At 43.5% G+C, this 25515-nt stretch overlaps 5 protein-coding genes across 6 annotated transcripts in view; 4 read left to right on the forward strand and 1 right to left on the reverse strand.

Moving 5' to 3' along the window:
• Window positions 1-3: 3 nt before the first annotated feature.
• On the reverse strand, window positions 4-4940 carry LOC310818295 (trafficking protein particle complex subunit 14-like; the record flags this gene model as incomplete). The annotated part of the gene is made up of 12 exons (XM_083689174.1): window positions 4-160; window positions 338-452; window positions 751-829; window positions 1019-1155; window positions 1413-1564; window positions 1679-1761; window positions 1934-2081; window positions 2285-2405; window positions 2666-2752; window positions 2950-3079; window positions 3305-3400; window positions 4428-4940. The coding sequence occupies 12 exons, from the start codon at window positions 4938-4940 to the stop codon at window positions 4-6; spliced, it is 1818 nt and encodes a 605-aa protein (XP_083545300.1).
• Window positions 4941-5886: 946 nt separating this feature from the next.
• On the forward strand, window positions 5887-14076 carry LOC310820568 (heterogeneous nuclear ribonucleoprotein U-like protein 1). 2 transcript variants are annotated; one of them, XM_083692270.1, is made up of 16 exons: window positions 5887-5978; window positions 6608-6894; window positions 7158-7602; window positions 7693-7960; window positions 8083-8156; window positions 8261-8400; window positions 8499-8598; window positions 8733-8845; window positions 8943-9209; window positions 9366-9488; window positions 9584-9712; window positions 11074-11242; window positions 11959-12228; window positions 12314-12486; window positions 12726-12914; window positions 13020-14076. In XM_083692270.1, the coding sequence occupies exons 2-16, from the start codon at window positions 6649-6651 to the stop codon at window positions 13146-13148; spliced, it is 2835 nt and encodes a 944-aa protein (XP_083548396.1). In that variant the 5' UTR covers window positions 5887-5978; window positions 6608-6648; the 3' UTR covers window positions 13149-14076. The 2 variants fall into 2 exon arrangements, with proteins under 2 accessions (XP_083548396.1, XP_083548395.1); XM_083692269.1 differs by having other exon boundaries at window positions 6608-6886; window positions 7147-7602.
• Window positions 14077-15365: 1289 nt separating this feature from the next.
• LOC310817771 (protein FAM98A) lies at window positions 15366-18968 on the forward strand. The gene is made up of 8 exons (XM_083688474.1): window positions 15366-15505; window positions 15799-15905; window positions 16016-16135; window positions 16249-16517; window positions 16601-16681; window positions 16885-17001; window positions 18015-18173; window positions 18272-18968. The coding sequence occupies exons 1-8, from the start codon at window positions 15462-15464 to the stop codon at window positions 18461-18463; spliced, it is 1089 nt and encodes a 362-aa protein (XP_083544600.1). The 5' UTR covers window positions 15366-15461; the 3' UTR covers window positions 18464-18968.
• Window positions 18969-19428: 460 nt separating this feature from the next.
• Window positions 19429-20853, forward strand: LOC310821949 (inactive Rho GTPase-activating protein 11B-like; the record flags this gene model as incomplete). The annotated part of the gene is made up of 5 exons (XM_083694236.1): window positions 19429-19563; window positions 19707-19792; window positions 19962-20058; window positions 20150-20430; window positions 20778-20853. 5 exons carry the CDS (start codon window positions 19429-19431, stop codon window positions 20851-20853), a joined length of 675 nt encoding a protein of 224 aa, XP_083550362.1.
• Window positions 20854-24862: 4009 nt separating this feature from the next.
• LOC310801084 (ryanodine receptor 1-like) overlaps window positions 24863-25515 on the forward strand; it is a gene marked incomplete at its 5' end in the record, with an annotated part of 52161 nt that continues 51508 nt past the window's right edge. Inside the window, one exon of the mRNA XM_083665050.1 lies at window positions 24863-24910. Within this exon, the coding sequence (XP_083521176.1) occupies window positions 24863-24910 (48 nt within the window). The remainder of the gene's footprint in view (window positions 24911-25515) is intronic.

Consider the following 25515-nt stretch of genomic DNA (forward strand, 5'->3'; position numbering starts at 1 on the left):
CCTCTAGCTGACAGGGTCCAGCACCAGTACTTTGCACTCCCTCTTGGCAATCTTGTCCAATGACAGCACAGCTTTCTCCTGTGGGGGCAAATAGAGGGGCCGGCCCACGGGAGAGCCCACCGGCGGGGTGATGGCACGCCTTTCCATGGCACTGCCTGTCCTGAAACACACACACAGCTTCAAATAAAGATTTTTCTGAGCTTATAGAAATATCAAATCACAACAATTCCAGTACTGACTTACATATCAACAGAGCATAACTATAGAGGACAAAGAAACGAAGCGCGGACAGCTAGAATGTGTGTGTGTGTGTGTGTCTCTCTCTATATAGGCCTACCTCATGATGTGTGAGCGTGAGGGCTGTTGGTGTGAGAAGCTCTGAGATCTTCCCAGGCTGGCCTGGTGTCTGTCCAGCAGGTCTCTGACTGCAGGGCTGGACGGGCTGTTCTTACCTAGAATCACATACAGAAGGATAAGACTGGGATTTTGTCAGAATAGAGACCAGGGAGCATAGAAGGAAGGATGTAAATGGTTTAATTTAGTTCAATTCATTAGGTGCAGATGTCAAATCGGACCCTATTCCCATGTATTCTTTTGATCAAGTCCTATTATATGGAAAATAAAGAGTAATTCTTGACACAATCCAAGGCCCTCCATTCAGCTCTTTGTGTTGCGTAAAAACCTCCTGAAGAGCCTTGAGATTTATGACATCATTGCTTCATCCTTCTTGATCAGATTCTAGGTTCTTACGAGAGAGGGGGCGGGCATCAGGTGGAGGGTTGGACACAGACGCAGTGAACTGCAGCTTCAGTTTCATATGTTGACTCAGCTACAGAGAGACAAAGAGAGAGAAAGAGAGAGAGAGAGAGAGAGAGAGAGAGAGAGAGAGAGAGAGAGAGAAAAGGTTGGGGAGAGAAAAGGTAACAAGGGGGAGACAAAAGATGGGAACATTACTTACCTTAATTGAATCTTAAGGAGAAATATATCATTGCATTAAACACACACATGCAGTTTGTACCTCATAGAGTCCTGCCTTCAGTATCTGGAAGGCCACAGTGAAGGAAAGAGTGCTGCCTTTGCGGCAGTAACCCAGGTTACTGAAGGGAGAGTGACACACGACAGCCCCCAACGCTGCATCATCATTCTGGCCACGACCTGAGACAGAGAGGGGTGGGGATAGAGACACGAGGAGGGAGAGATGATGAGGGAGATGAAAAGAGGGAGGGATAGGGAGGTGGGAGGGGCAGAGAAGTAGAGGGGACGATAGGGAGGTTGGAAAGAAGCAACGGAGAGAGAGAGGGATAGGGAGAGAGAGAAAGAGGATAAAGGTGAGTGTCGAAATTAGCAAAAACAGAGAACATACACATACACTAGACAGGTTTACCCCACACACACCACACACACTTCCTTACCCTCTGGGGTCCAGACTAACCGCACAGCCAGGAAGTCCTGCAGGTTGTTGAGCAGTGTGTATTTGACCCGGAAGTGATCCTTCACCCGGACTGTGCTGGGGCAGCTGGCTGTCATCACGAACCGCGGACGGTCCAATCGGATACTGGGCAATCTGAGGGAGTGGAGGGAGGGCCGAGAGGGTCAGACCCATAGAGCCATAAACCATCTTGTACCACGACTAAATGTGTACCACCTCTATGGATAGCGGTAGAGAAAGTCCTGTTACCTGTAGTGTGTGTAGATACAGTTGGTGAAGGGCATCTTAGGAGTTGACCACTGAAGCACTGCAACCAGAGGAACCTCCAGACCCTGAAAATAGAAACACAGTGCATGTTGACATGTCTATATGAACTCTGTCCTTCTCTGGCTTACTCATTTAATTTATCCTTTTTTATCCCTATGCACATACATGCATGCACGCATGCACGCACACATGCACGCACGCATGCACACAGACAGACGCACGCACGCACACACACACCTCTTTTGAGTCATCCTGGGGCATGTCGTTGAGCTGCAGCTGGAACAGGAAGTCATGCTCCTCCAGGGCACTTAGCATGGTGGGTAAGCGACAGGCCAGGCTCTCCATCCTGCAGAAGGACGCCATGGCAACCTCTCCTGACTCGTGGCTAGAGAACGACACACAAAGCCCGAATGACAGGGTAATGTCAAGTATTACACAGAGGACAATGCTCTTATGTGCAACTCACATAACATGACGCATTGCCATTACAGTGTTAACAAACAATCCTGCAGGCACACATATACACAACATACACTCTCACAAGAACACAGACACACACGTGCACACAACACATAGTCCCACACGTACCACACATTGTCAACAAGAAGCACAGATCCATCTGGCATCATGGGTAGGTAGGAGGCGTTGAAGTTTGGCAGAATTCTCACATCCTTAACACTGACCTCCTCCTGAGAACACTCATTTAATACTGAGGGACAGGGACAGAAGAAGAGAAGGAACAGCATACATATTAATTATTATAATCATGACAACATCTAATAGGATTCTGAGGTATTCAATATGACAAAAAATAGATAAAAGTATTCTCTGCCATTGAAAGTACTCTGGAAAACATGGTCATGTGTTTAGAGTGCTCTTTGGAATCATGGGCCAAAAACAATCTAAACAAAATACATCTGAGTGCCTCAATCATTAAAAGAGATATGTCAGTATTAGACTATACAGTACCTTTCAGGACAGTGAGATGCTTCCCAGAGACAGTCATCTGCTTGCAGCGGACAGTAGGGGGCGGTAGAACAGTCAGAGTGGTGCTCACTGTGGATGGAAGACGGGGAGGGTGTGAAGTCTGAGGTTTTGAAAGTGATGCTGTCTGGCAGAAGGCATGTGTGTATGTGTGTGTATGTGTGTGTGTGTGTGTGTGTGTGTGTGTGTGTGTGTGTGTGTGTGTGTGTGTGTGTGTGTGTGTGTGAGTGTGTGAGTGTGTGAGTGTGTGAGTGTGTGAGTGTGTGTACCCTGTGCTTTGAAGGTGTTGAGGTCATGGCGAAAAGTGTGTGTAGGAATTCGTTGCTGTAGGATGCTGAGGTAGCCATGCTCCTGAACCTCCGCTTTCTCTGCTTCTCTCTTCCACACCGTCACCATCACCTGAAAACACACACACACACACACACACACACACACACACACACACACACACACACACACACACACACATCACATACTGTAAGGCCCTCAAAGATGCCATTGTCCACATGACAAACATTTAACCGTACAGTTGTATATGGTGTTTGCATGGAGATGGTGCTCCATAATCTCTGCATCAAAATACATTGACTGAACACTGAATAAGTCTGGCCTTTGACCTCTCACCTTGACTTTGAGGGTGTTGACGGGGAGTTTGTCAAGAGACACGGTCAGAGGGAAGATTACCTCATCAGTTAACACCACCGGCTCATCCAATGGAGACTGGAGGAGGAAGAGAGGATGGAGGGGTTAAGAGAGAGAGAGAGAGAGAAAGAGAAAGAGATTACCCACGCTCTATTTGCTGCAGGCGCAGACACTGATCATTGTTACAGAAACGTCTCCCTCTTCATCTTCAGTCAGTCATGAAGAGAAAACACAGGGAGTCCCTATTGTTCTCACTGTAACCACACACACACACACACACACACACACACACACACACACACACACACACACACACACAGAGTTCACAGGCCGACACAAAACACTATTGTGGACAGGTTAACAAAAGACAGAGAGAAAGACACAAAATAGATGAAAAAACCTCTAAACATTTTACACACTGTCAGACAGACACACAAAGAGAAAGATAGCAGTGGTGGCTATGACGTTGCTGATAGCCAACTTTACTACCATTAAGTCCCTGAAAAACAGGTTATCCTCACACTTATTTAAATGAAGGAGCTTTACCCCTATGGAAATCAGACATCCCCTCAGCAGTGAAAGGCACACTTTACACACATGGGTAATACTTTAGACTTAAAACTGCTGTCATTAAGCCTGTAATATCATAATGCCAGAATCATGTCAGCTAATTGAGGAAAATATGCTCATAGGCCTTTATCTTAAAGATCAGTTGCCATACATCATGTGAAGATGTGAATATCTTCCATTGTTATGATAACTGTAATAAGAACCTGATGAGGCGTTCAGGTAAAATGTCAACTAATAGGCCTACTCAAGTAAATACTGGGTAATTGCTGTTATGATACAGGCTTTAAGCAAGAGCATGGGTGACGATGACGACGTCCATGGACGACCAAGCAAAGAGGCTAAGCCTCTTTACTTTTTATTACTTTACTTTATTTATTTATTAACTTTAGATATTACTGCTTGTAATGATCTGTCAATCAAATGTTATTTTGACATGTGAGCAAACACCTAAAAGTAACACATTTTGGGGAAAGTCTGACCACCAACAGAGAAAGCCCAAAAAGTAAAGTAATGGTCCTGTCCTTATCCTACCTACCTGTAACGGCGCCCTGCGGAAATCCCGAGCCCCACTCCCCGTGGTGTTGTGGATGAGAAGCGGCTTGCAGTCTCTGAAGCTCCGGCATCTGGCATCCACCCTGCCTGTAATAGCCGCTGCCGCATACTCATCCTCGGCCTCCTCCGTGCCTTCGTCCCCGCTGCTTTGGTAGTCATGGTGGAGATGGTGTGAACGGTGTCTGCTCTCCCCTGGGCTGACACTGGCAACGGCGCACAGAGACCCGGCCAGCTCCCTCCACGCACGGCTACTCGGGGTCTCGGAGCCAAAATCACCTACACCGCCTCCCACGGTTCCAACCCCCGGCCCCGTCGGTGTCTCTCCACTACATGCGTCCCTGCAACGCAACACAAGGAGGAATCGCACCGTCTCGCCCAGGTAGAGGTGACTCCGGCGGGGTAGGGTCCTATAGCGAGCAGGGTCGGACAGGTCTGAGATGGGCACCGCGGGGAAATACATGAAATACTCGCATTGCGACTCCATCATTCGCACCATCGCCGCAAACACCTGGAAATGAATAGACTGCAAGCCGCAGAGAAGACTGTTAAGCTAAGCGCCTACGTAGGCTTAACCTACATACAATCTCTATCTCACCTATCTAGCATTCTTCTCACTCTCTCTGACCATTCCATAACAATTTGGTTGTCAACAAGCAAATGCGGTTCTGGATGAGGGCATTTCAGAGGTCCTGTCTATGGTCCTGTATCATCCCCATCCCTCGAATTACTCGAATACACGCAGCCTCCGATGATGCGCAAGCACAGGCAAGAGCAATGGAGGATCGATTATCCAAACTGCAATAGGCCTATGCCTGCTGTAGGGCAGGCGTACTAATTTATATCCATCAAACGATAGCTACGGCCTATGGATAGCTTCCCAGCTGTAGGCCTATTATTTTGGCAATATAAATTATGTTGATGGATACTGGTGTAACCTTGGAAACATATGTGTGTAAACTACGGCCTACAGTCCAATATGTTTGACACCGCTCAAGGTTGGAGTAATAGATTTATTAATTAGGTTGGAACTCATTTGTTTTAGGTAGGCTAGTTACATTGGTTCTAAATATGAACTGTAGCCTTGGAAAAATATTTGTAGGCCATACATCTTTAGCAATACACTCTCATCTGAGTAATTTAGATAATAAAAACAATTATATATCAGGTATAGTATATATAGTCTCGACCTATAATGTAAAGGTTCAAAACATAATTCTGATCTCTGATGGTCAGTCCATGTAGTCCTTGTATTCATAGCTCCGTCTATGAATTTGAGAGTGGTACATTACTCCAGCCCTATACCTCAGCAGCTGTTTACCAAAAACAGTGTCCGGTTTCTCCGGTTTCTCCGGTTTGTTGTCGTTTGAATTGATTATCTCGTTAATTTTTAATTTCGCTTTTATTTTGAAGAAATCCACCGGAAATTGATGGGCGGAGTTACACTAATACCCTTCATCGTCCATTTTGTTTCAGTTAGTCGCTGCATGATTCTCAAGCAAGAAAATTGGTATCTAGGGGGAAACGAACGAAATAGGTTAGTAGCTAATGCACTTGAATGTGAATATGTATGACTATCATGTGTCATGCATGTATCTATACGTCTGTATCTAGATAGCTATGTTTCAGAACTAGTATGCGAGCCCTCGCATAAGGGTCTGACTAATTCCTGGAACGAAAACGTTCCATGTAATACATTCCTATTAAACTGGAATTTTCATTTAGAGTGCCGGTTCATACATGTACATATTGCTCAAAAGTTCTCTATAAATAAAGTGTTTATTGACGGGACATTTTCGTTCGTAATGTGTGTTAGCTAGCTAAAGTAGCTGTCAACGTTCTATAATTGTAACGTCCAATTCTATTGCAGCAATTAGACCTACCCCACATGCAATCAGCTACAGTTAGTTAGCCAAACACCGGCATCAATATGCGATGCTACAATAGTCTTGGCGTTTAGATTATTGTGTTTTGCTCAATGATTCTTGGGTGTATTGTATTTTATTTTGCTTCCACACTAGCTATATCCTAATCTATACTGTAGGGTACTCCTGAGTGATGATAGGCTATTCCTTGCAAGGGAGGTTAGCGGTATTAAGCTGAAGTGGCGGCTAAAACGTTCCCGCAAATTTAACATCTGTGATTGCGTGAACTCATCTATTGCAGATTGGGATTGCCGTGTGATCACTGAATAAGGTGCATGAAAAATGAGTGGAATCAATGTGAAGAAGCTCAAAGTCAACGAGCTGAAAGAGGAACTTCAGCTCCGAGGCCTTGAGACTCGCGGGCTGAAGGCGGACCTTGTCGAAAGGTTGCAGGCAGCACTTGAGGCCGAGGCTGCTGTCGAAGGGGGCGGGCCACCGACGGGTGAAGTTGAGGATGAGTGGGTAGAGGAACAAGATATAGGCGGAGAAGTTGGAGATGGTGATGACGAACCTGATGAAGGTAATGGAGTGGTTGCATGTGCTCTAGTAGTGGATTTAATCAAAGCCTATTTCAAATAATAATTAAGTAAATCTCTGATTTAATCACAGGATATTGTAGGAGTATTGGGAGTGGGAAATGTGTGTGTCAATGTGACATAGTAGGTAGTCACATCCATGGAGTTGTAGCCTACATATGCTGGTTTTGTTACTTTCAGGCCCAACTATTGTTAAAGGCTACAGCGTAAATCAAACAGCTCACACAGTTTTTTTTCTTACCAGTTGAGGAGGAGGAGGATGATGGTGAGGAGCCAGATGGTGAGGAGGACCTAGCAGAGTCTGAGCATGAGGCTGAAGGAGATCAGATTGATGAGGAGAATGGCAATGATGAACAGAGTGAAGACGAGGAACAAGAAGAAGAGAGTCAGGATGGGGAACAGAAGACATTCCCAGCAGCAATGGCTTATGGGATCGGTGACTTCACAGAAGATGTGATGGAGCCTCAGACTACACTGGGGAATGAGTCAGAGTTGAAAAAGGAGAACCAGGCTGAGGTCAAAGAGCCGCAGATGCAAGAGCCGGAGGTTCTGGAACCAGCACTTGTGGAACCAGAGCCTGTGCAACCAGAACCTGTGCAACCAGAACCTGCGCTACCAGAACCTGCGCTACCAGAGCCAATTAAGTCAGCACCAATTGAGCCTAAAGCAACACCTGTGGAGAAGCCTGACATTAAACCAGGTCAGTAAGAATTTAAAATTTGCCATATTCTTTAAATTGATCTTGTTGAATGAGGAGGGTCCGTTGATAACTTTATCTTCTTTGGTGTAGATGAGTTGGAGGTGAAAACAGAGTTAAAAAAGGAGGAGGAAGAGTCTCTGCAGCAGGAACCAATGGAGAAGGAGGAGGAGGAGGAGAAGGCGGAGGAGAAGGAGGAGGAGAAGGAGCCACAGCAGTCCGAGCCAGCCAATGAATGGGAGGCTATGGAGGCTGAGCAGGCTGCCCAGGCCAAAGCTGAGGGTGACCAGGCTTACAACCGCAAGAGACCATACGACGAAGGCCGCGGCTATGGCTATTATGAACATCGGGAGGAAAGGAGGTAAGTGTGTGTGGTTAATAACTTAACCGTGAGGTGAACAACAACTCTCACTTCAATATTTGTTTCTTAATGTTAGTCAGAATTACACTCTAAGGTCATACATTTCTGTCTGGCACACACAGGGCTCGGTCTCCCCAGCCCCCAGCAGAGGAAGAGGAAGAAGATTTTGATGACACTCTTGTGGCCATTGATACTTGTGAGTAAAAGTCCTATGCATGCTGGCATACAACATACAGATGTACAACATTACGTGATGCAATGTTTTTTTGTCCTTTGAATGTATGCTTTCTCTTTTCACAGATAATTGCGACCTTCACTTCAAGGTGTCACGTGACCGGTATAGTGGATACCCCCTGACCATTGAAGGTTTTGCGTACCTGTGGTCAGGTGCACGAGTCTCCTATGGTGTCAACAAAGGAAAAGTCTGCTTTGAAATGAAGGTAGAGTTGTTTGATTTCCTCTTCAAATGATGTTTGTGTTTGTAGTTGTGCAAAGATGCAATGATTCTGATATTCATCTTCAAAAACTTTCCGCCCAGATAAATGAAGAGATCTCTGTGAAGCACCTGCCCACTAGTGAGCCTGATCCTCATGTGGTTCGAGTTGGCTGGTCCCTGGACTCTTGCAGCACACAGCTCGGTCAGTGATTTAAAAAAAATTCAGTCAATATTTTTACCCACGAAAATACATTGACATTTCCAAATACAGTGACATTTCCCATGTTCAAGAACAAAACATTTTACAAATAATATATTTTTTTCATTCCATACTAGGTGAAGAAGCCTTCTCTTTTGGCTATGGGGGAACTGGAAAGAAGTCTTCAAACTGTAAATTTGAGGATTATGGGGAGAAATTTGGTGAAAACGATGTCCTTGGATGCTACATTGTAAGTGATAAGGAATATTCACTGAAATTACCTCAGAATATATACCCAACTGTTTGTCCAACAGATCTTAACCTTATTTTCTCCAATCCCTTTTCAGGACTTTGACAACGGCGAGGAGGTGGAGATGGCCTTCTCGAAGAACGGCAAGTGGCTGGATGTTTGCTTTCGTGTCTCGCGTGAGGAGCTGGCTGAACGACCTCTCTTCCCCCACGTTCTTGTGAAGAATTGTGCCATTGAATTCAACTTTGGCCAAAAGGAGGAGCCATTTTTCCCCCAGCTTGAGGGATATACCTTCATTCAGGATGTTCCGCTGGAGAACAGGGTGAGGGGAACCGTTGGACCTGCCACCAAGGCTGATTGTGAGGTAAGTGTCATGTTACACGTGATATTTTTCAATTGACACTTAAAGTGAACAGTTGTCTTTTTAATCTAATCTCCAATAAATAGCTGCATGCTAAGTGCTCTCCTGTATTTTTGGATGCCATGGCTAATTTGTTTGGTTTCACTTATTTCACCTCAGCTTTTGATGATGGTTGGCCTGCCTGCATCTGGGAAAACCACCTGGGCTGCGAAGCATGCAGTGGAGCACCCTGAGAAGAAATACAACATCCTTGGCACCAACGCCATAATGGAGAAGATGAAGGTTGATGGTCATTCTTATTTGGACATAGAAACCTTGAGTCTTGGTGATCTCTCAGTGCTGACATGATCTAACGTAATTCAATTCTCCATCCTCAGGTGATGGGACTGCGTCGCCAGAAGAACTATGCAGGCCGCTGGGATGTCCTCATCCAACAAGCCACACAGTGTCTGAACAGGCTCATCCAGATTGCCGCCCGCAAGAAGCGTAACTACATCCTGGATCAGGTACTGCCATATTTCTCACCTCATTTGTGCACAACCCCCCTCTCACCCCTGTCCACTGCTGTTCACTGATGCACATGTCCATTAATGCACTCTGATACTGTCTCTCTAGAGTAGAAGCCTTGATCAACATCTGAACTCCTGGAAGTTACCACACTTTGTCTTGGACATGCTGCTGATATCATTCTTTTCATGTTTTTAATTGAAAACAGAAATTGCCATTGTATGTTTGTAATCCTCAGTATTTTGGATTTCTGTTTTGTATGTCATGTTGAATGAGCTCTAAGCTGTACAAATAGTCCATGTCTATAATAAGATGTTGAAAAACAAGTAAACACTGCCGGGTGGTGAGTAAGAAATACCCCTTATGTTGTTACGTAAATTGTTAAAAGTTAGCACTAAGTTTAAACTCACATCACCTGTGATGTAAGATAGATACTATTTACATACAGACAGCATATGGAACTTTTGAATGTTGTATTTATAATGAATTAAACAACAAGGTAAGTGAAAAGTAACATGTTTGAATTTTCAGGCCGTTGCCCAAGTTATTCTAAGGTAGGTAAGGTCTAACGGACATTCTCTATACCATGGAATGCGTGAGTATTGACAGGTAGGTAGTGAATGTTTGTTTATGTCTATAAGACAGATGGGCATGTGACAAGCAGGTAAGCTCTGGTAAGTATATGGGGACCCTGGTATTATAGGTGAAGGAGTGTTTTATATAAATCCATACAGAGTCAAAATCAATTAAAACCTTTATCAATGAGGAATTGTTCTAAGATTACATTGCAGCGTGACAATGATATAATTCACTCTTCAATGCCTGGAAGTGTTTGGTATTGTAATGTGTACAGTGATGTGATGTATGGGGGGGGGGGGGGGGCCTATAACAGTGCAAGCTTATTAGGAATTGGTGACGTTCTAAGATGGGTTCATTGGATGTTGTCAAGACAGACAGCCTGTTCATGTTAGTCAACTACATTCAAAGATGTGACGGTTCTTTGGTATGCTAAAATTGAGAGATTCGATTGTATTGTCAATTGTATTTGTCATCAGGCAAGCTTCGTAGTTGTTCTTTGACCAATTGATAATGTTGAGCAAGAATTTGCAAGTTTACCATGGGTCCCCCAAGTTCATTCTAACAGGAAATGTATGTACACAGACACAAAGGTAAGTCTGTGGGGTTGTGAGAGACAACCATCTGTAGTTCCAGAACAGTAAATATAGACATGAAAAAAAACTCTCTTACTTTCATCATTGCAGGAATCCAATTTCCCTCCTATGGAAGGCAAAGCAGTAACAAAAGCAAACAAATGAACAATAATGAACAGCTTCTACTTCTTTCTTGTCACCATTGCTAGACAAATGTATATGGATCAGCCCAGAGACGAAAAATGCGTCCTTTTGAAGGTTTTCAACGCAAGGCTATTGTAATTTGTCCCACGGACGAGGATTTAAAAGAGCGAACGTTAAAGCGAACTGATGAGGAAGGGAAGGATGTGCCCGATCATGCTGTTTTAGAAATGAAAGGTAGGAATTCCATGGATCACAAAATAAAAAAAAAACACACAAGACAATGTATTTTCTATGTTTTTTTGTTTTATCGAAACTTGGAAGATCCCACCCGTCCCCCGCCCCCCCTCAAAGAGCTATTCCCACTATCTCCCCCACTATCACCTCTCTTCTATGATTTCAAATATTTCTGTCATCTTTCTCATTACTCTATTTAGCACTGCAAACTCAGGAAAATTTCCGTTTCAAGTGTTGTTTTGGTACTGACTCTTGAAGGAAATAAACAAATAGATTTTCAATTACAAATTTTAAAAACACCATTGGCAGTAAAACTCTTGAGGAGCCACGGTGTGAAAATATGCACCATTTATCAATGGAGAACTTGGGACATATGACCATAGGGTATATGTCCATAGGCTATACTTGCGATTTGCAGTTGCAAACTTTCCCCCATTTATTCATAACTATTAGTTTTGAAATTCTACTTTTCTCCTCCATTTCCTTTTCCTCACTAAACTGGAGCAAATTCTCCCTTGTCCCTCGAGGTAACGTTTTGCTCCAATTCTGTATTAACTTTCACTCTCTCACCTAACATGTATTCTCCCCCACTTCCCTCTTTTCCCACTCTACCCCTTCCTGGTATTGTCTATTAGATGGTAATAATGATTTTCTTTGTCTTTCGACGGCGCGGCTGTACTCGTCCTGACAACGTGCTACCCCTCTGCTTCCTGTAGCCAACTTTGTGCTCCCAGAAGCTGGTGAGTGTCTTGACGATGTGACCTTCATCGAGCTTCAACGTGAAGAGGCTGACACGCTGGTAAAGCAGTACAACGAGGAGGGTCGCAAGGCTGGTCCACCCCCAGACAAGCGCTTCGATAACCGCCAAGGAGGTTTCCGTGGCCGTGGTGGAGGATACCAGCGCTTTGACAACCGTGGTTGCCCCCAAGGGGGAAGGGGTGGCTATCAAAGTCGAGGTGGACCTGGAGGTGGCAACTTCAGAGGAGGTGAGGAGTGATGTTTCTGCCAAATACATGTTTTATGCAGTGAATTGGGGGATTGGGGAGCCTGCTTAACTATTTGGCCTTTCAGGATACAACCGTGGTGGCTACAACCAGAACCGCTGGCAGGGCAACCATCGTGATGGAGGTGCAGGTGGTCGAGGTAGCTACAACCGCAACCCACCACAGTCTGGAGGGGGTTACCAACAGAACCGCCAAGGACAATACAACAAGGGAGGCAGTGGGAGTTACAGCCAGGGACAGGTAAAGACTTAAATGACATCCTCCTCCATCAATAACTTGCTCTGTCAACTCTTAACCGGTTTACAGTCGTCCCATTCCCACCTCTATTTACTGGTACACTGACAATGGTAACTTATGAACTGCTCCCTACATTCTTGTACACTACATCTATTATAATCCCACAACCATTAGAATAACCTGGCTTCTTTGTGTAAAGAAATCTCAAGACCTTACACATGTTGTTGTTTTTTCAATTGTAGCCACATAGCTACAACCAGGGCTACAATCAAGGCTACAATCAAGGCAACTACAACCAGGGTTACAACTACGGGAGCTACAGTCAGTACCCAGGTTACAGTCAGAGCTACAGCCAAACTCCTGCTACTGCTCCTGCTGCCACTGGACAGACCTATAACCAGCAACAGAACTACAACCAGCAGTATCAACAAGTGAGTAGTTCACCTGGGTTGGCCCATATGACTGTTTACTGTCTTCACTAGTCTAAAACTCAGTCCATAATACCCCCTCTCTCTCTCTCTCTCTCTCTCATCCAGTATGCACAGCAGTGGCAGCAGTATTACCAGAATCAGAGCCAATGGAATCAGTACTACAACCAATACGGGTACCCAAGCCAGGGTACCCAAGGTTCTCAGGGTTCTCAGGGTTCCCAGGGCACGCAGTAGGCCCACAGCAGTGCACTGACACCTGAACAGATCTCATTCCCTCAGCAGCATTCCATTGAATATCCTGCCTGCATCTTTGCCTTTTTTGTCCTTCATCATTCTTAGCTTTGTTGTAGCTCACCTTTTTGAAAGTTTTTTGGTTAAAAGTCTAGTTGTTTTTCCTCCCTGCCTTTCAGGACACAGGATCTTTGTTCATGCCTCGATTAGCTTATTTTTTTGCGGTAGGTTCTTCTACCATTTCGTAACATGCAGCTTGTTTTCTTGCCTGTTGTAGACCCTGGCCATTTGAATTGAGCAACATTGGTGTAGTTTTACATGCGCACGTAGTACACTTTTCAGTGTTGTGCAGTGAATGTTCATTAGAGCTCATTAAATGTAGCTGGGATTTGCATGTGTACATTTCAATGTGGTTTTAAGAGAAATGGAAGATTGTGTTGGACAATTGTTTTTGTTTTTGTTTTTAATTAGTTAGTTGGTACCATTGCCACCACTTCATTTTAAGTTTTAGGCTATACGTTAGATCAAAGAACAGTACATTTTTAAAGTGATTGGTGTAGACTAATTATTCTTCATTTTTACCTTCATGGGTTTTGATTTGATTTGAAAAGTATCTTACCCCTATTTATTGAAATTGAAGTCTTGAAGACTGACATTTTGATTTACTTTTTATATAACCTGTATAAAGAGATATAGTGATTGTAAAACAAACTCGACACATTTGTTCCACACCATATGCATTTGTAATTCTGATGCACACCATGTCCCTCCAAGTTGTATCCAGTCTTGTGATCATAATTTAGTTTAATGTGTGGTAAAAAATACTTTTTTTATACTGTATACCATGTATGTAAAACAATATCTGCATGTGGTTCTGTGTTAAATCAAAAATTAACTCTTTTTGTATTTGAGAATATAATCTGAAGACTTATTCTGTGTCCTGCGTCTTTGTGTCCTGCTTATTGATTATGATTCAGTTATTATATACACTCACCGAGCACTAATACTACTAATACTGGGCAGGGCCTCCCTTTGCTCTCTAAACAGCTCCAATTCTTCATGGCATTGATTCCACAAGATGTTGGAAACATTCCTTTAAGATTCTGGTCCATGATGACATGATTGCATCATGCAGTTCCTCCAGATTTTTCAGGTGCAATTTCAAGCTGTGAATCTGCCATTCTACCACATCCCAAAGGTGTTCTATTGGATTCAGATCCGGTGACTGGGAAGGCCACTGAAGAACACTGAACTCATTGTCATGTTCATGAAACCAGTTTGAGATTACTTTTGCTTTGTGACATGGTTCATTATCATGCTGGAAGTAGCCATTAGAAGACGGGTAAATTGTGGCCATGAAGGGAGGCACGTGGTCAGCAACAATACTCAAATAGGCTGTGGCATTCAAGCGATGATTGATTAGCTAACCCAAAGTGTGCCAAGAAAGCATTCCCCACCATTACACCACCTCCACCATGAGAAGGTGTACAGGTGCTCGGGGTGTGTGTGTGTGTGTGTGTGTCCTTTATTACATTGACTATAGCGTAATAGGTGTAGAAACACAGTCAAATCTTACAATGGAGATCTATGAAGTTGTATTTGAAAAGCCAGGGGTTTTGTAATATCTGAAGTGAAACGAACTGTAGACATGCTTAAGCGGGACGGTAGTGTCCATAACAATGGGTATGAAGTATTAAAACATGATTGAAACAAGGCCCATGATTTGATAGAAACAGGAAGGACAGAAGAGATTAAGAGCGTTCGTTTAGGTCGCGTGGGCGACAGCCGGTGCACCGGGTAACTTCTGATTACATTCGATTTTACAGTCGGCGCCTCTCGGTCATCTGCTGGGTGCCCAGTTTATAACTTTACAGCGAACCCGGCTCAAATCAATGTGACTATTGACAAGCACGTGAAGTAATGGGTCTGGATTCTGTGTTTTCATATGCAACGGTGATTGATAAAAACGTACAACCACTGACATATCGCTTTATGTACATTACAAAGGGAAACTAGTATGGACATTATAATATACGTTTCATGGAAAGGCTACTATGTATGTTTCTGAAGATCATGTTTGTTTACAGTGTGACCCGCCGGTGCAGAGTTATCTTCTATTTGGCCGGGCCGCTCCGCCCGTGCCGGTTTAACCCAGACACGTGCCAGTGCATCGCCCGGTTCAGCCAATGGAACCAAAAGCTTCTGCTTTTGTAAACAAAAAAAACATTGATGGTCCTTGCAAATTAGCTAGCTACTGGATGACAAGTGTCAGGATAGGCTACTATAGGTTCAAGGTTCCCCATTGAGTCTACCATCATGGAGAGAGAAATGGGAACAATATACGCGATAAAGGCTCTTGGGTGAGTTGGCGGATATAACCACAAACAGACGAAGTTGGCAAGCTAGCTATCACAACTGTGTCAGTGTCACACTGCGGTTAAAACAAGCATCTGACTTTACTTGCCAAATGAAGTCGTTATTGGTCGTAACTTAGTCGTGAAGTTAAAACCTACCTACCAGAACAATGTAGCTTAATCTGTTTTCTGAACGGGTTTTGCAATTGTTTCTGCAACGTTCTATTTTCTAAACATACAAGTTTGCAGCTGTTGACTTGCACACGATCTATCTAACTATTATTTTCACCTTCCCTCAGGTACTCAAGAGATGACTGTGTCAGACAGTGTAGATGTGATGAGCTTCCATGTCCGCTGCTTACATGGTTGGTGTCAGAACTACGTAGAACCTGTCCAGAGTTACAAGGTTTGGCCCCTCTTTTCAAAACGTCTTGCAGTCATATAAGATCATGTATGTAGGTGCATCAGCGTGCCAACTATAAACAGAGGATAATTATGGTGTTCTGTGCATTTCAGACAGAAAAGCTGGCGTTGTACTAGTGGAGGAACTGAGGGCCCTACTGACAGACTTGTTCTGCCCCTACAGTGTGTCGACCACAGATACACTGAGCCCTGCACTGCTCAACAAAGTCACTGGTGAGAGAAAGTGGAGTCAGGTGGGAGTTCCTGAAACTTAATTAAAGTGTGTAAAGCAGTGGATAATGTGTATTGGTGGTGTGTTGTTCTGAAGTTATTGTCTACTTTTTCAGAGTTCCTAGTATCAGAACTACATGCAGCACGTATACTTCAATATTGGGAATTACATCCAGAGGTCAAGAACAATGGAGCTGAAACTGAGAAGGAGCAGAGAGTGGAAGATCACAACATTTTAGATGCAAAGTGGTGTCAAGAGTACAAAGAAAACGGTGAGGTGGATGATGGAGGGATCAGGAGGGAAGATGCAGAGAAGGAACTGGCTCTGTTGTTCCAAGCCCTTGACATGGACGTCTCTTCACAACTTACACATGCATGCCCTCAGGTGAGATGGACAGACATGCGGTATGAAAGTATCACACCTTTTTGATGCACACCTTTGTCTCACACATTGACTGTTTTATTCAGGTGGAGACACGGCTTGCTCTATTGCCAGGTCAGAGTATGACAGAGCCTCTTCTGGACAACAATCTGAGCTCTGAGCAATGGGTATGTATGTTGTCAAAGGAGAGGGCCTGGGGTTTTTCTGGAGAGCATGCTTTGTAAATTTGAGTGAATCCTTATGCCTTAGGTGATGACTTTCCTGATGTTGTCTAAGAACGGGCTGGTGTTTGGAGAGCATGCTTTGAGAATTCTAGTGAATCCTTTGTACTTTAGGTGACGCATTTCTCTGTTTTCTCACCCGTTCTTAGACGCAAGTCGAAAAGATACACAAAGCTCTCCTGAAGGACTATGAGTGTCGGCTCCAAATGATGATCAAACGTTTTCAAGTCACACTTCAGTCCTTTACCTGGGGAGAGAAGGAAAAGGTATGTATTGTAGCAGGCTGGCATTCAAGCGCTGGCATTCAAGCGCTGACCTTTGCACCTTTTAAAGATGGCAGAGATAAGATCTTATCACGCAAGAGCCCTATTTGATCACACCACACTGTAACTACGTCCCCAGGGGACTAAGTCAAATACAAAATGCTCTTTCATTTTGTGGATGGACAAAACATGAAGTGAGTTGAAAGTTACACTCTCCATATGCAGTACTTCTGCAGGTGGCATGAGTGCACTGAAAATTGAGAAGTGTGCTACTTTCAATTCACTTTCAATTCACTTTCAATTCACTTTTATTTTCTGAGAATGTTGTTTAGACATATTCTGAGAACTTGATTACAGGTTTTGATTGAATAGTGTCAGCCAGAAGATCTGGATAGAGAATCCTGGCATGGAAATGAGTTTTGGGTCAGTTAAGGTTTCCTTAGTCAGGAGAAGAAAGTTTATGTCTTCAGAATAGAAGCTCAAGGCTGCAGATTAACATTTTCAAGATGCTAGTGTTTGGAGGTGTTACAGATTTTTTTGCATTCTGTTATTTCATGAGCCCAGCAAAGTTCTGTAATGAAGTCAAAATCAGAAACCAGCGTCAGCAAGGAAATTAAGATGATGTAGGAAGTCAGAATGTCCTATTTTTTTTGCATACTTACGTACATACATAAGTGTAATGCAATGTCACAGATTTCAAGAACAATGTTTAGTTATTATTGTACTACATGTTACGATGTTCATTGTTTTTGTGTCAGTGCACAAAGTCCATTACAACAATAGCACAGGTTCTGTATCTGTTACAGCTGAGCTTGCACTGCCTTCTAGTGGCGGTAGTAAGAACTGTTGAAAGAAATCCTGAAGAAGGCAGCTTGCTGCTGAAACGTTAGTCTACTAAATAATAGCATCAGAGCAAGAGTGTGCAGCTTTCTTTTAAGAACTGTTGATTAACATAACATTTATTATTAGTGACCTATGAATACATTAATGATAAACTTTTTCCATGTTCCCCACAGGAGCGCAGTGAAGTCCTTGCCTCAGTGCTTGCCTCAGTGCCTTCCATCTCTTCCCTTCCCCATGTATCCCAAGTCTCCCTGTCTCTTCTTCTTGCAGCAAGGCAGGATCAGTCCTGCATTCTCCCAGTGAAGGCTGGGCCAAGCACTGCCATCTACAAGGTAGGCATATGTACAGGTTAGTCCCTTTGAGACTTGTTAGATCTTCAGAATTAAGATAAAGAGAGTAACTGCTCTGATTCTCTCCTGTCTATCTAAAGGTATTGATGGGCAGTGTACCAGACAGAGGAGGACGTCCAGGGGAAATTGAGCCCCCAATGCCCTCCTGGGAGAAACGGAGAGAGGGAGGAGGTCGTGGAAGAGGGGGCCATGGAGGGGGCCGTGGCGGAGGGGGCCGTCGGCAGAAACGTCAGAACTTTTCAGGAAAGAAGACAAACGAGACAAAAGAGTGATAGGAGACTATCACTGTGGTTCCATGAACTTAATTATCATGGAATGTTGTAAAATAGGTAAATAGAGAGAGAAAGACTGAACCAAGAGAGGTTTAAGATGAAAAGCTAAAATCCGTAGAGCAGGAATATCATTTATGGACATTCACTTAAGTTGAGCTTTTGAATCATGCAATTTTCTGAAAATCTAATTTAATAACTAATGACATGTATACATATTTTAATTGATGGACAATGACACTATTATATGTAAATAGAATCGTTTAGCACTTTTTTGGTTCGATAAATGTTTTGTTGGATATCAAATTTGAGAGATAAAAAAAGACGCTTTGTTAAATTCGTCGTCTTATCAACGAGTGCACAAAGAATGGGTTCCTGTTTAAATAAAGCATTAAAGTTGCCTTGTTATTGTCTTGTTGCTTTGCTACTGACTGAACTTGATTCCGTGTTTTTAATATCTAATCACTGTAAATATGCATTTATGTAGTGTAACTACGCCTTCGATGTAGTCCCATCTGTGAGCTAATACATACCACAACACCATAATGAAAATACAAAAATAATACTAGCTCACAGATAGAGCTACATTTGATGTATATGAAAGCTCTAATAAAAAAACAAACATCATACAGCTGCTTTCGGCCTATTTGTGCCTATTCGTTTGATATGTAGTTGCCTATAGCCTACTCCACTAGAGTAGTATAATATGCATCAATGCACACCATAACGGTAGCTATAGGTCAGCCATAAAACTGCTGCCCTACACACACCGTGCGCGGTACAATCACACTTTTGTCGCAGGTGACCCGGATATTGAGGCTCCAATTTGAAGATAGTGGCATGGACTTGAGGACGGCTGATATTCAACAACAGCATGCATAGTATGAAAGACGCACAACCAGGCAGAGTAGACCTAACAACTTTTAATTGTTTTAATTTCTAACAATAGCCTATAACTGGATTAACAAATGCCAACCCCAGTGAACGATCGTTTGCGCGTGGTAGCGGTAATACAAGCTTTGAAAACAGCCGGGGTTCGCGTGAAAAATTGGAAAAACTTATTGAATGGAGCATCCCAAAACAACGACGACCCTGTCAGAAAGGTAACAAACATTGCCCATAATGTTATCCACAGTCTTCAATCGTTTGTGTACAAATCTCAACGCTTCTAGTGCTCCTATTTTGCATTGTGCTGCAGTTGAAAGCCTGTCAACATCTGAATGATATGATGTTAATTGTTTTTCAGCAGAGGCAATCTAAATTTGCTTTTGGTCGGGATCTGCCATTGCTACCCCAGTGCCATGTAACTGACGTGGGCGGGACTGTGCCAATGTATGAATTACAAATAATAGGGCCATATAATCAAATGTTTTCTGACGATGCAGTGGTATAATCATAATAAATAATTATCAACATTAGTCTCCTAGTTTTAAAACAACTTTGTTGCTTAGTCATGGCAAACGAAATTGACTGAGTCATGTGTAATGTTTAACTTTGATAGGTTCTTGGTGGATGCCTGCAAATTTTTATCCCAACATCTTCATACTGAAGGGCTATTCCGAAAGACAGGATCATTTAGTAGGATCCGACAATTGAGGGTAAGAGAGTGCTCGGGTAAGTCAACCTTCTTACCACCATGAGTTTACCTGTTATGTGTTGACATCCTCGGACTGTGCCTCCTCTTGACAGGTTGGTCTGGAGCAGGGGGAGCCAGTGTTCTCTCTCCCCCATGTAGCCACTCTGCAGCCATGTGATGTGGCGTCTGTTCTGAAGCAGTTCTTACGGGAGTTGCCCTCTCCCCTCATTCCCGTGGATCTGCAGGGACCACTGTGCCAAGCACAGTGCTTAGAGGAGGAGGGCCAAGAGGGAGGCAAGGATGGAACCACCCTTCTTCTTACAGCCCTGTTTCCCCCTTCCCATTCACGGGCCCTACGGTACTTCTGCACTTTTTTGAGACAGACAGCTCAAAGGTTTGTATCAAGGACATACTGCATCCTCTTCCACCTATCAGCTGCATTGTTCCATTCTCCACTAAGTTGCTGCACCTTCTCTCATCCTTCAATCACTAGATGTAATGAGAATCGTATGGAGGTGGGTAATCTGGCCCTTGTGATTTCACCTAATCTGCTACAGTATCCAGCTGGGATGTCTAAATTGACAGTGGGCACTGAGAGACAGCTGGATAGACAAGCAGCAGTCATCAAGACACTCATAACAAATGCAGATCGTATTGGTAAGTTGGTACAATTTGAGGTTGATTAGGGATGTTTTGATTCATAGTTTATAAGTAAATGTTTTCTCTTCCCGTATATCTGAGGTGTCACCCCCTCCTCCATTCTGAGCATGTCAACAGTGGAGGAGTCGGGGGAATCCACACCCCCGAGTGCTGGTGAAGGGTTTCAGGAGAGGGTTGGACTTGGTGTGTACAGAAGCTTAAGGCGCCAGAGGAGGCGGAGTGTCGGAGGTGAAGTATGGTTCTTTGATTCATTTGATGAAGTGACTTTGCTGTTGCTTCCATGCTTGCTGTCATAGGAAATATGATTTTAGTTGGTTGATTTTTTTTTTTCAGAGATATTTGTGGATGCCCTCAGACAATTGAAGACAGGACGCACTACCTCTGCCCCATCAAATCCCACGGACAGTATGTGCATAATGTTGTTGTAATGATTTGAGTGAGTCACTATATACAATTCTGTCATTTGCTGTGTAACGACAACAAATGCTTGTGGGTGAGTTTCCCAAAAACTTTGCACCACTAAGATCATCTTTACATCCAAAGCTCTTAATAGGATACTTTGACAGTGCTTTGAAGCCTTCAGGAAACTCACCCATGCTGGTTGCATAGTTCAGATGCCTTTGCTAAAAAGTAAAGTAGTCATTCAGACATTAGACTGAGTTGAGTGTTCTGTTCCTGACTTATACTGTTGACCTCACAGGCCAGCAGAATGCAAAGAGATCTACACCTCAATCACCAATTATTACCAAACGAAAATCCACAGATGACTCCATAGCAGATGTAGAGGGCTCTGCCAAGAAAAGGTACCAATCATACTTACTCTCTTGTACATTAATTTTAATGTCAATTTTAGATGAAATACAAGTTGTGTGTGTGTTACAGACGCTCAATCCACGACCTAAGAGAAGACAAACATCCCATTAGAAAACAGCACTTTGGTGATGTATTCTCTAGCCTGTACTGTAGTACTGTTTAGCTTTTACTCTGAGGTATAAGATATGACATGCTGTCTAAATGTTCACTGTCCTCACCTATATTTTCTGTAGACTCTGAGTCAATTGGCCCTGAGTGCAGTCACTCCTCTGTCCTGAGTGCAGTGGAGGGCAGTAGAGTTCAAGAGCGCTGTGTCACATTGAGTGCCTCAGAGAAGAAGAGGAATCAGAAGAGAGATTATAAAAGATCGAACAGGTAAATATTGCACTTTTGTTTGTTTTTATTGAAGCCATGTTTGTGCAGTGTCTTGTTTTTGTCACCCATGAAATGCCTGACTGTGTATGTTTGCTCTCTGGAGGCTCATGGCACAGGATGACGGGGCTCGTCAGCGAAGGAGATCTCTACGATTCTTCAACTGGACCAGCCCTGTATGTCTGGTGCCATCTCCTCTCTGTATCTTATGTTTTGTCTTTAGATCTTCAGCTGTATTGTCTTGGTAGTCATGTCAAGGGATACAAAAACACTTATTTTGTTGGACAAACAAAAATAAAATAAAAAACATATTCACTTTTCTATGAATCTATTCACAGAACACTTCCAACTCCTTAATTGGGACTGACACTGAAAATTGGTTAATTGTTGATAAAATGTTGAGCGATGGTATGACTGAAGCATCCGGCTCGGAGGTAGATGGACCATCGAGCATCCCAGTCATTCTGATCGATGGACCAGGAAGAGGTTTGGATTGTTTTGAAACGGTATCATCTATCTAATTTGTCAACCTGTTACCCTCCTTTTATAATCATTGTGACTATTTATCTGTCAACAGTTATAGTGGGGAGTGAGGTGGAGGATGACCCAGATCTGCTTAACTACAGCTTTGCTGAGAATCCCAGTGACTTCCTGGATCTACACACAACAGGCTTGCCCGCTGAATTAGAAAGAGAGGGGGGAGAATGTGAATGTCCTGGTGCCAAGTTGGGAAATGAGATGATGGATGAAACAAAGACGAGACATTATGACACCAATAGTGAATTGTGGGCTCAGGAGCAGGCTCAGGTAAAAGAGGATGCTGGAGAGATGGGTCTTGGTAGAAAGCAGACTAAAGTGGATATGTCTTGCCATGTCAGTCAGAAGCCTCGGTGCCCCCGCCGTTCCATCAGTATGCCAGAGGTAACCTTGGAACAAATTCTAAGTCGGGATGAAAAGGATAAGAAGGAGAAAGAAAAGGGTGGGATGACAGGATATGGAGATGAAATCGGTGTTGACCTCTGGTCACGGAGCAGCAACGTGGTGGAAGAAGCCAGAACCATGGCCTCGGGAGATAAGGGGCTAGGGAAAGAAATGAATGAGGGAGAAGAGTTGGTACAGGAAAGGCTTTTAGAGAAGAAAGAGGAGACTATTGAGTCAGGACTGGCTTTCAAGAGGACACACGCTCGCATGTCTGTAGCAGATCGTCTCAGGCGTTTCAATGCACTGGCTATGCTGCTTCGCTCCCCCAGGGCTCCTCCCGCAACCCCTAAACCCCAGCTCTGTGATATCCTGCATGAGTCCCAACTGGTGGGGGGTCATCGGGGTGCTGTACGCCTGCGACGGCAGGGGGCACGTCGGTTTGGACGTTCCATCAGTCATGACGGTGTAGCAGGAACCCCATCAGGACAAAGCTATGCAAGGCAGCAGGAGCTTATAGAAATTCCAAGCTTCGGAGAACTAGAAGATCACTCCCCTTCAAAGCTCATCAAACCACAATCAACTCTGAATGCTTCACACCAAGATGAGCGGTTTGAAACCCAACATACTCAGGATTCTGAATTACAGGATGGCATCTCCCAGACCATGCACCATCCAGAAACCCCATCATCAAACCTAGAGCAGAGCCAGGAATCATGCGACAGGAAACCCAACAAATCACCACCACAATCACAGGAACAACCTAAAAAGTCAGATCTGCAAGACCTGCTGGAGATGCACTTGAATATATGTGATGCGAAGCAGGACCCAGGGAAAGAAGACCTTACGGTTTTAATGCAGCTGGATAGACCGTCCCAGTCAACCATGGATGTTATACCTCAGACCATGGTGCCTCAACAGCATCAGCCCCACATTTCTGAGGTCAAACCCCCTTTTCCCTCCCCTCCAGCCCCTCCTCTCTCTCATGTAGACACATGCACGCTCAATGACATTATACCAGCTCTCACACAGAAAGACAGTACATCACCCTCAGAAAACAGCAATACTGCATACATGGACACTAATTGCTCCCCATTTAACTTCATAGAAATAGACGTGGGGCTCAGTGCAATGGGTGGATGCCCTCTCTCTGTGGTTCTCTCTCCACCAGGCTTGCAATTTAGGCCCCCAGTCACCAGGAGGCGCTATAGAGACTCACCCCGCTGGCCCATTCATGAGATTAGCATGGTGACAGGAGACCCTCTGCAGGTCTGACACAGATACAGTGCAGACAAATGGCAGTTTTTATTACTTAGATTTTTTTTGTTGTATTTTTCAGCATAAAGATGGGGAAAATAAGAACACATCAAAAATGTGCTTCCTGATTTTATTGTGTGATATGGAAACTTGATGATACCTCAGAAAAGGTGTATTTTATGTTATTTTCATGCTGTTTCATGTAGTCTTCCTGTTGTTTTATGACATTGTCTATAATTGCATTTTGAGTGTTGATATTTCAGACCATATTTATTATGGGTTTTTTTGTCATTTACTAACATATGTATTGTTTACACCACATTTTAGTCATAATAAAAAGATTTATTTTAACTTTTATCTTTTCTGCAACATCCTTCATCCGTTGTTACTGACTGGGTCTGTGAATGTAAGTAATGTCATATATTCAAACACATTGATTTATTCACAACAGATGAGGTTTTTTATGTGTGATATATAGAGATTTTGTTTCAGAATGATTCAGCAACATTGCATATAAACACATTTGAACATGCAGTGTTTACTACTATTGATACCAGATGGTGGCTCAATTACACTTGACAGTCGTGCAGCTTTTTTGCTCCACCCCCTTTTCATGCTGTAATGAGCAGGAGTTAACTGTCACTATGTCTGTCTCATAACACAGCCAGAGCCACTGGACCCACGTTGTCCTTCAGCACGCCCACACACAAGCGCTCGGAGTGAGAAGAGAGAGGTGGGAGAGTGTGGGAGAGAGACAACCAGACATTTTTCCCATCTCCAGGAGTGATCAGTAGCACCTTGGGAGGATGGCTGAAGGAGGAGAAGGAGAGGAGGAGATTCAGTTCTTGCGTACAGTAAGTCGTGCTGTCTCTCATTTGCTGAAATATTTGGTTCTGTTTATTATTCTTACAGATTGGTTTTCAAAAGGTGTGATGGAGATGATCACTTTATCATTGTAGCTACAAATGCCTAATTTTGTCTTAATGTGTAACTTAAGTGCAACTTATAGTTCAACTTTCATACTTTGTGTTAATGGCTTCCGTTCGACTGACTTTGAAAGAGCAGATTGGCTGGGGCAGGTGCTGGGTTAGTCTGCATTGTTATCTATTTATATACCAGAGCAGCTTGCTATGTTACTGTTTCAGACCAGAAAGCTTGGTGACAAGTAAGAGCTGATTCCTGCAAACAGAAATACATGAAAAGAGTGGTCAATAAAAACAAGGAATGTTGAGCAAAAGATACAAGATGAATTGAGCTGTGTATTGTGAAATTACAGAAATGAAATGGTGTATTTGAAAATGAAGAATTAAGTGCTTTTGATACAACAATATTGGCTCACTAACGCATCAGGTGATAGGATCAACATGATGGAAAAGAGAGGGAGGTTACATTGACACATAAAATAAAAATGTGTACCATTGAAGTGAACACATTTTGACACAATACGGACAAATTAGCA

Source organism: Argentina silus (genome assembly GCF_951799395.1).
Source record: "Argentina silus genome assembly, chromosome: 2".
NCBI lineage: Eukaryota > Metazoa > Chordata > Actinopteri > Argentiniformes > Argentinidae > Argentina > Argentina silus.

What these genes read in the sequence shown, in the direction of transcription:
- LOC310820568 (XM_083692269.1), top strand. Translation starts at nt 6,649, where the DNA reads ATGAGTGGAATCAATGTGAAGAAGCTCAAAGTCAACGAGCTGAAAGAG. An exon ending in GAACATCGGGAGGAAAGGAG is followed by an intron (nt 7,961 to 8,082) that starts GTAAGTGTGTGT and finishes TGGCACACACAG; the next exon opens with GGCTCGGTCTCCCCAGCCCC. An exon ending in AAGTCTGCTTTGAAATGAAG is followed by an intron (nt 8,401 to 8,498) that starts GTAGAGTTGTTT and finishes CTTTCCGCCCAG; the next exon opens with ATAAATGAAGAGATCTCTGT.
- LOC310817771 (XM_083688474.1), top strand. Translation starts at nt 15,462, where the DNA reads ATGGAGAGAGAAATGGGAACAATATACGCGATAAAGGCTCTTGG. An exon ending in CCTGGGGAGAGAAGGAAAAG is followed by an intron (nt 17,002 to 18,014) that starts GTATGTATTGTA and finishes TGTTCCCCACAG; the next exon opens with GAGCGCAGTGAAGTCCTTGC. An exon ending in CAAGCACTGCCATCTACAAG is followed by an intron (nt 18,174 to 18,271) that starts GTAGGCATATGT and finishes GTCTATCTAAAG; the next exon opens with GTATTGATGGGCAGTGTACC.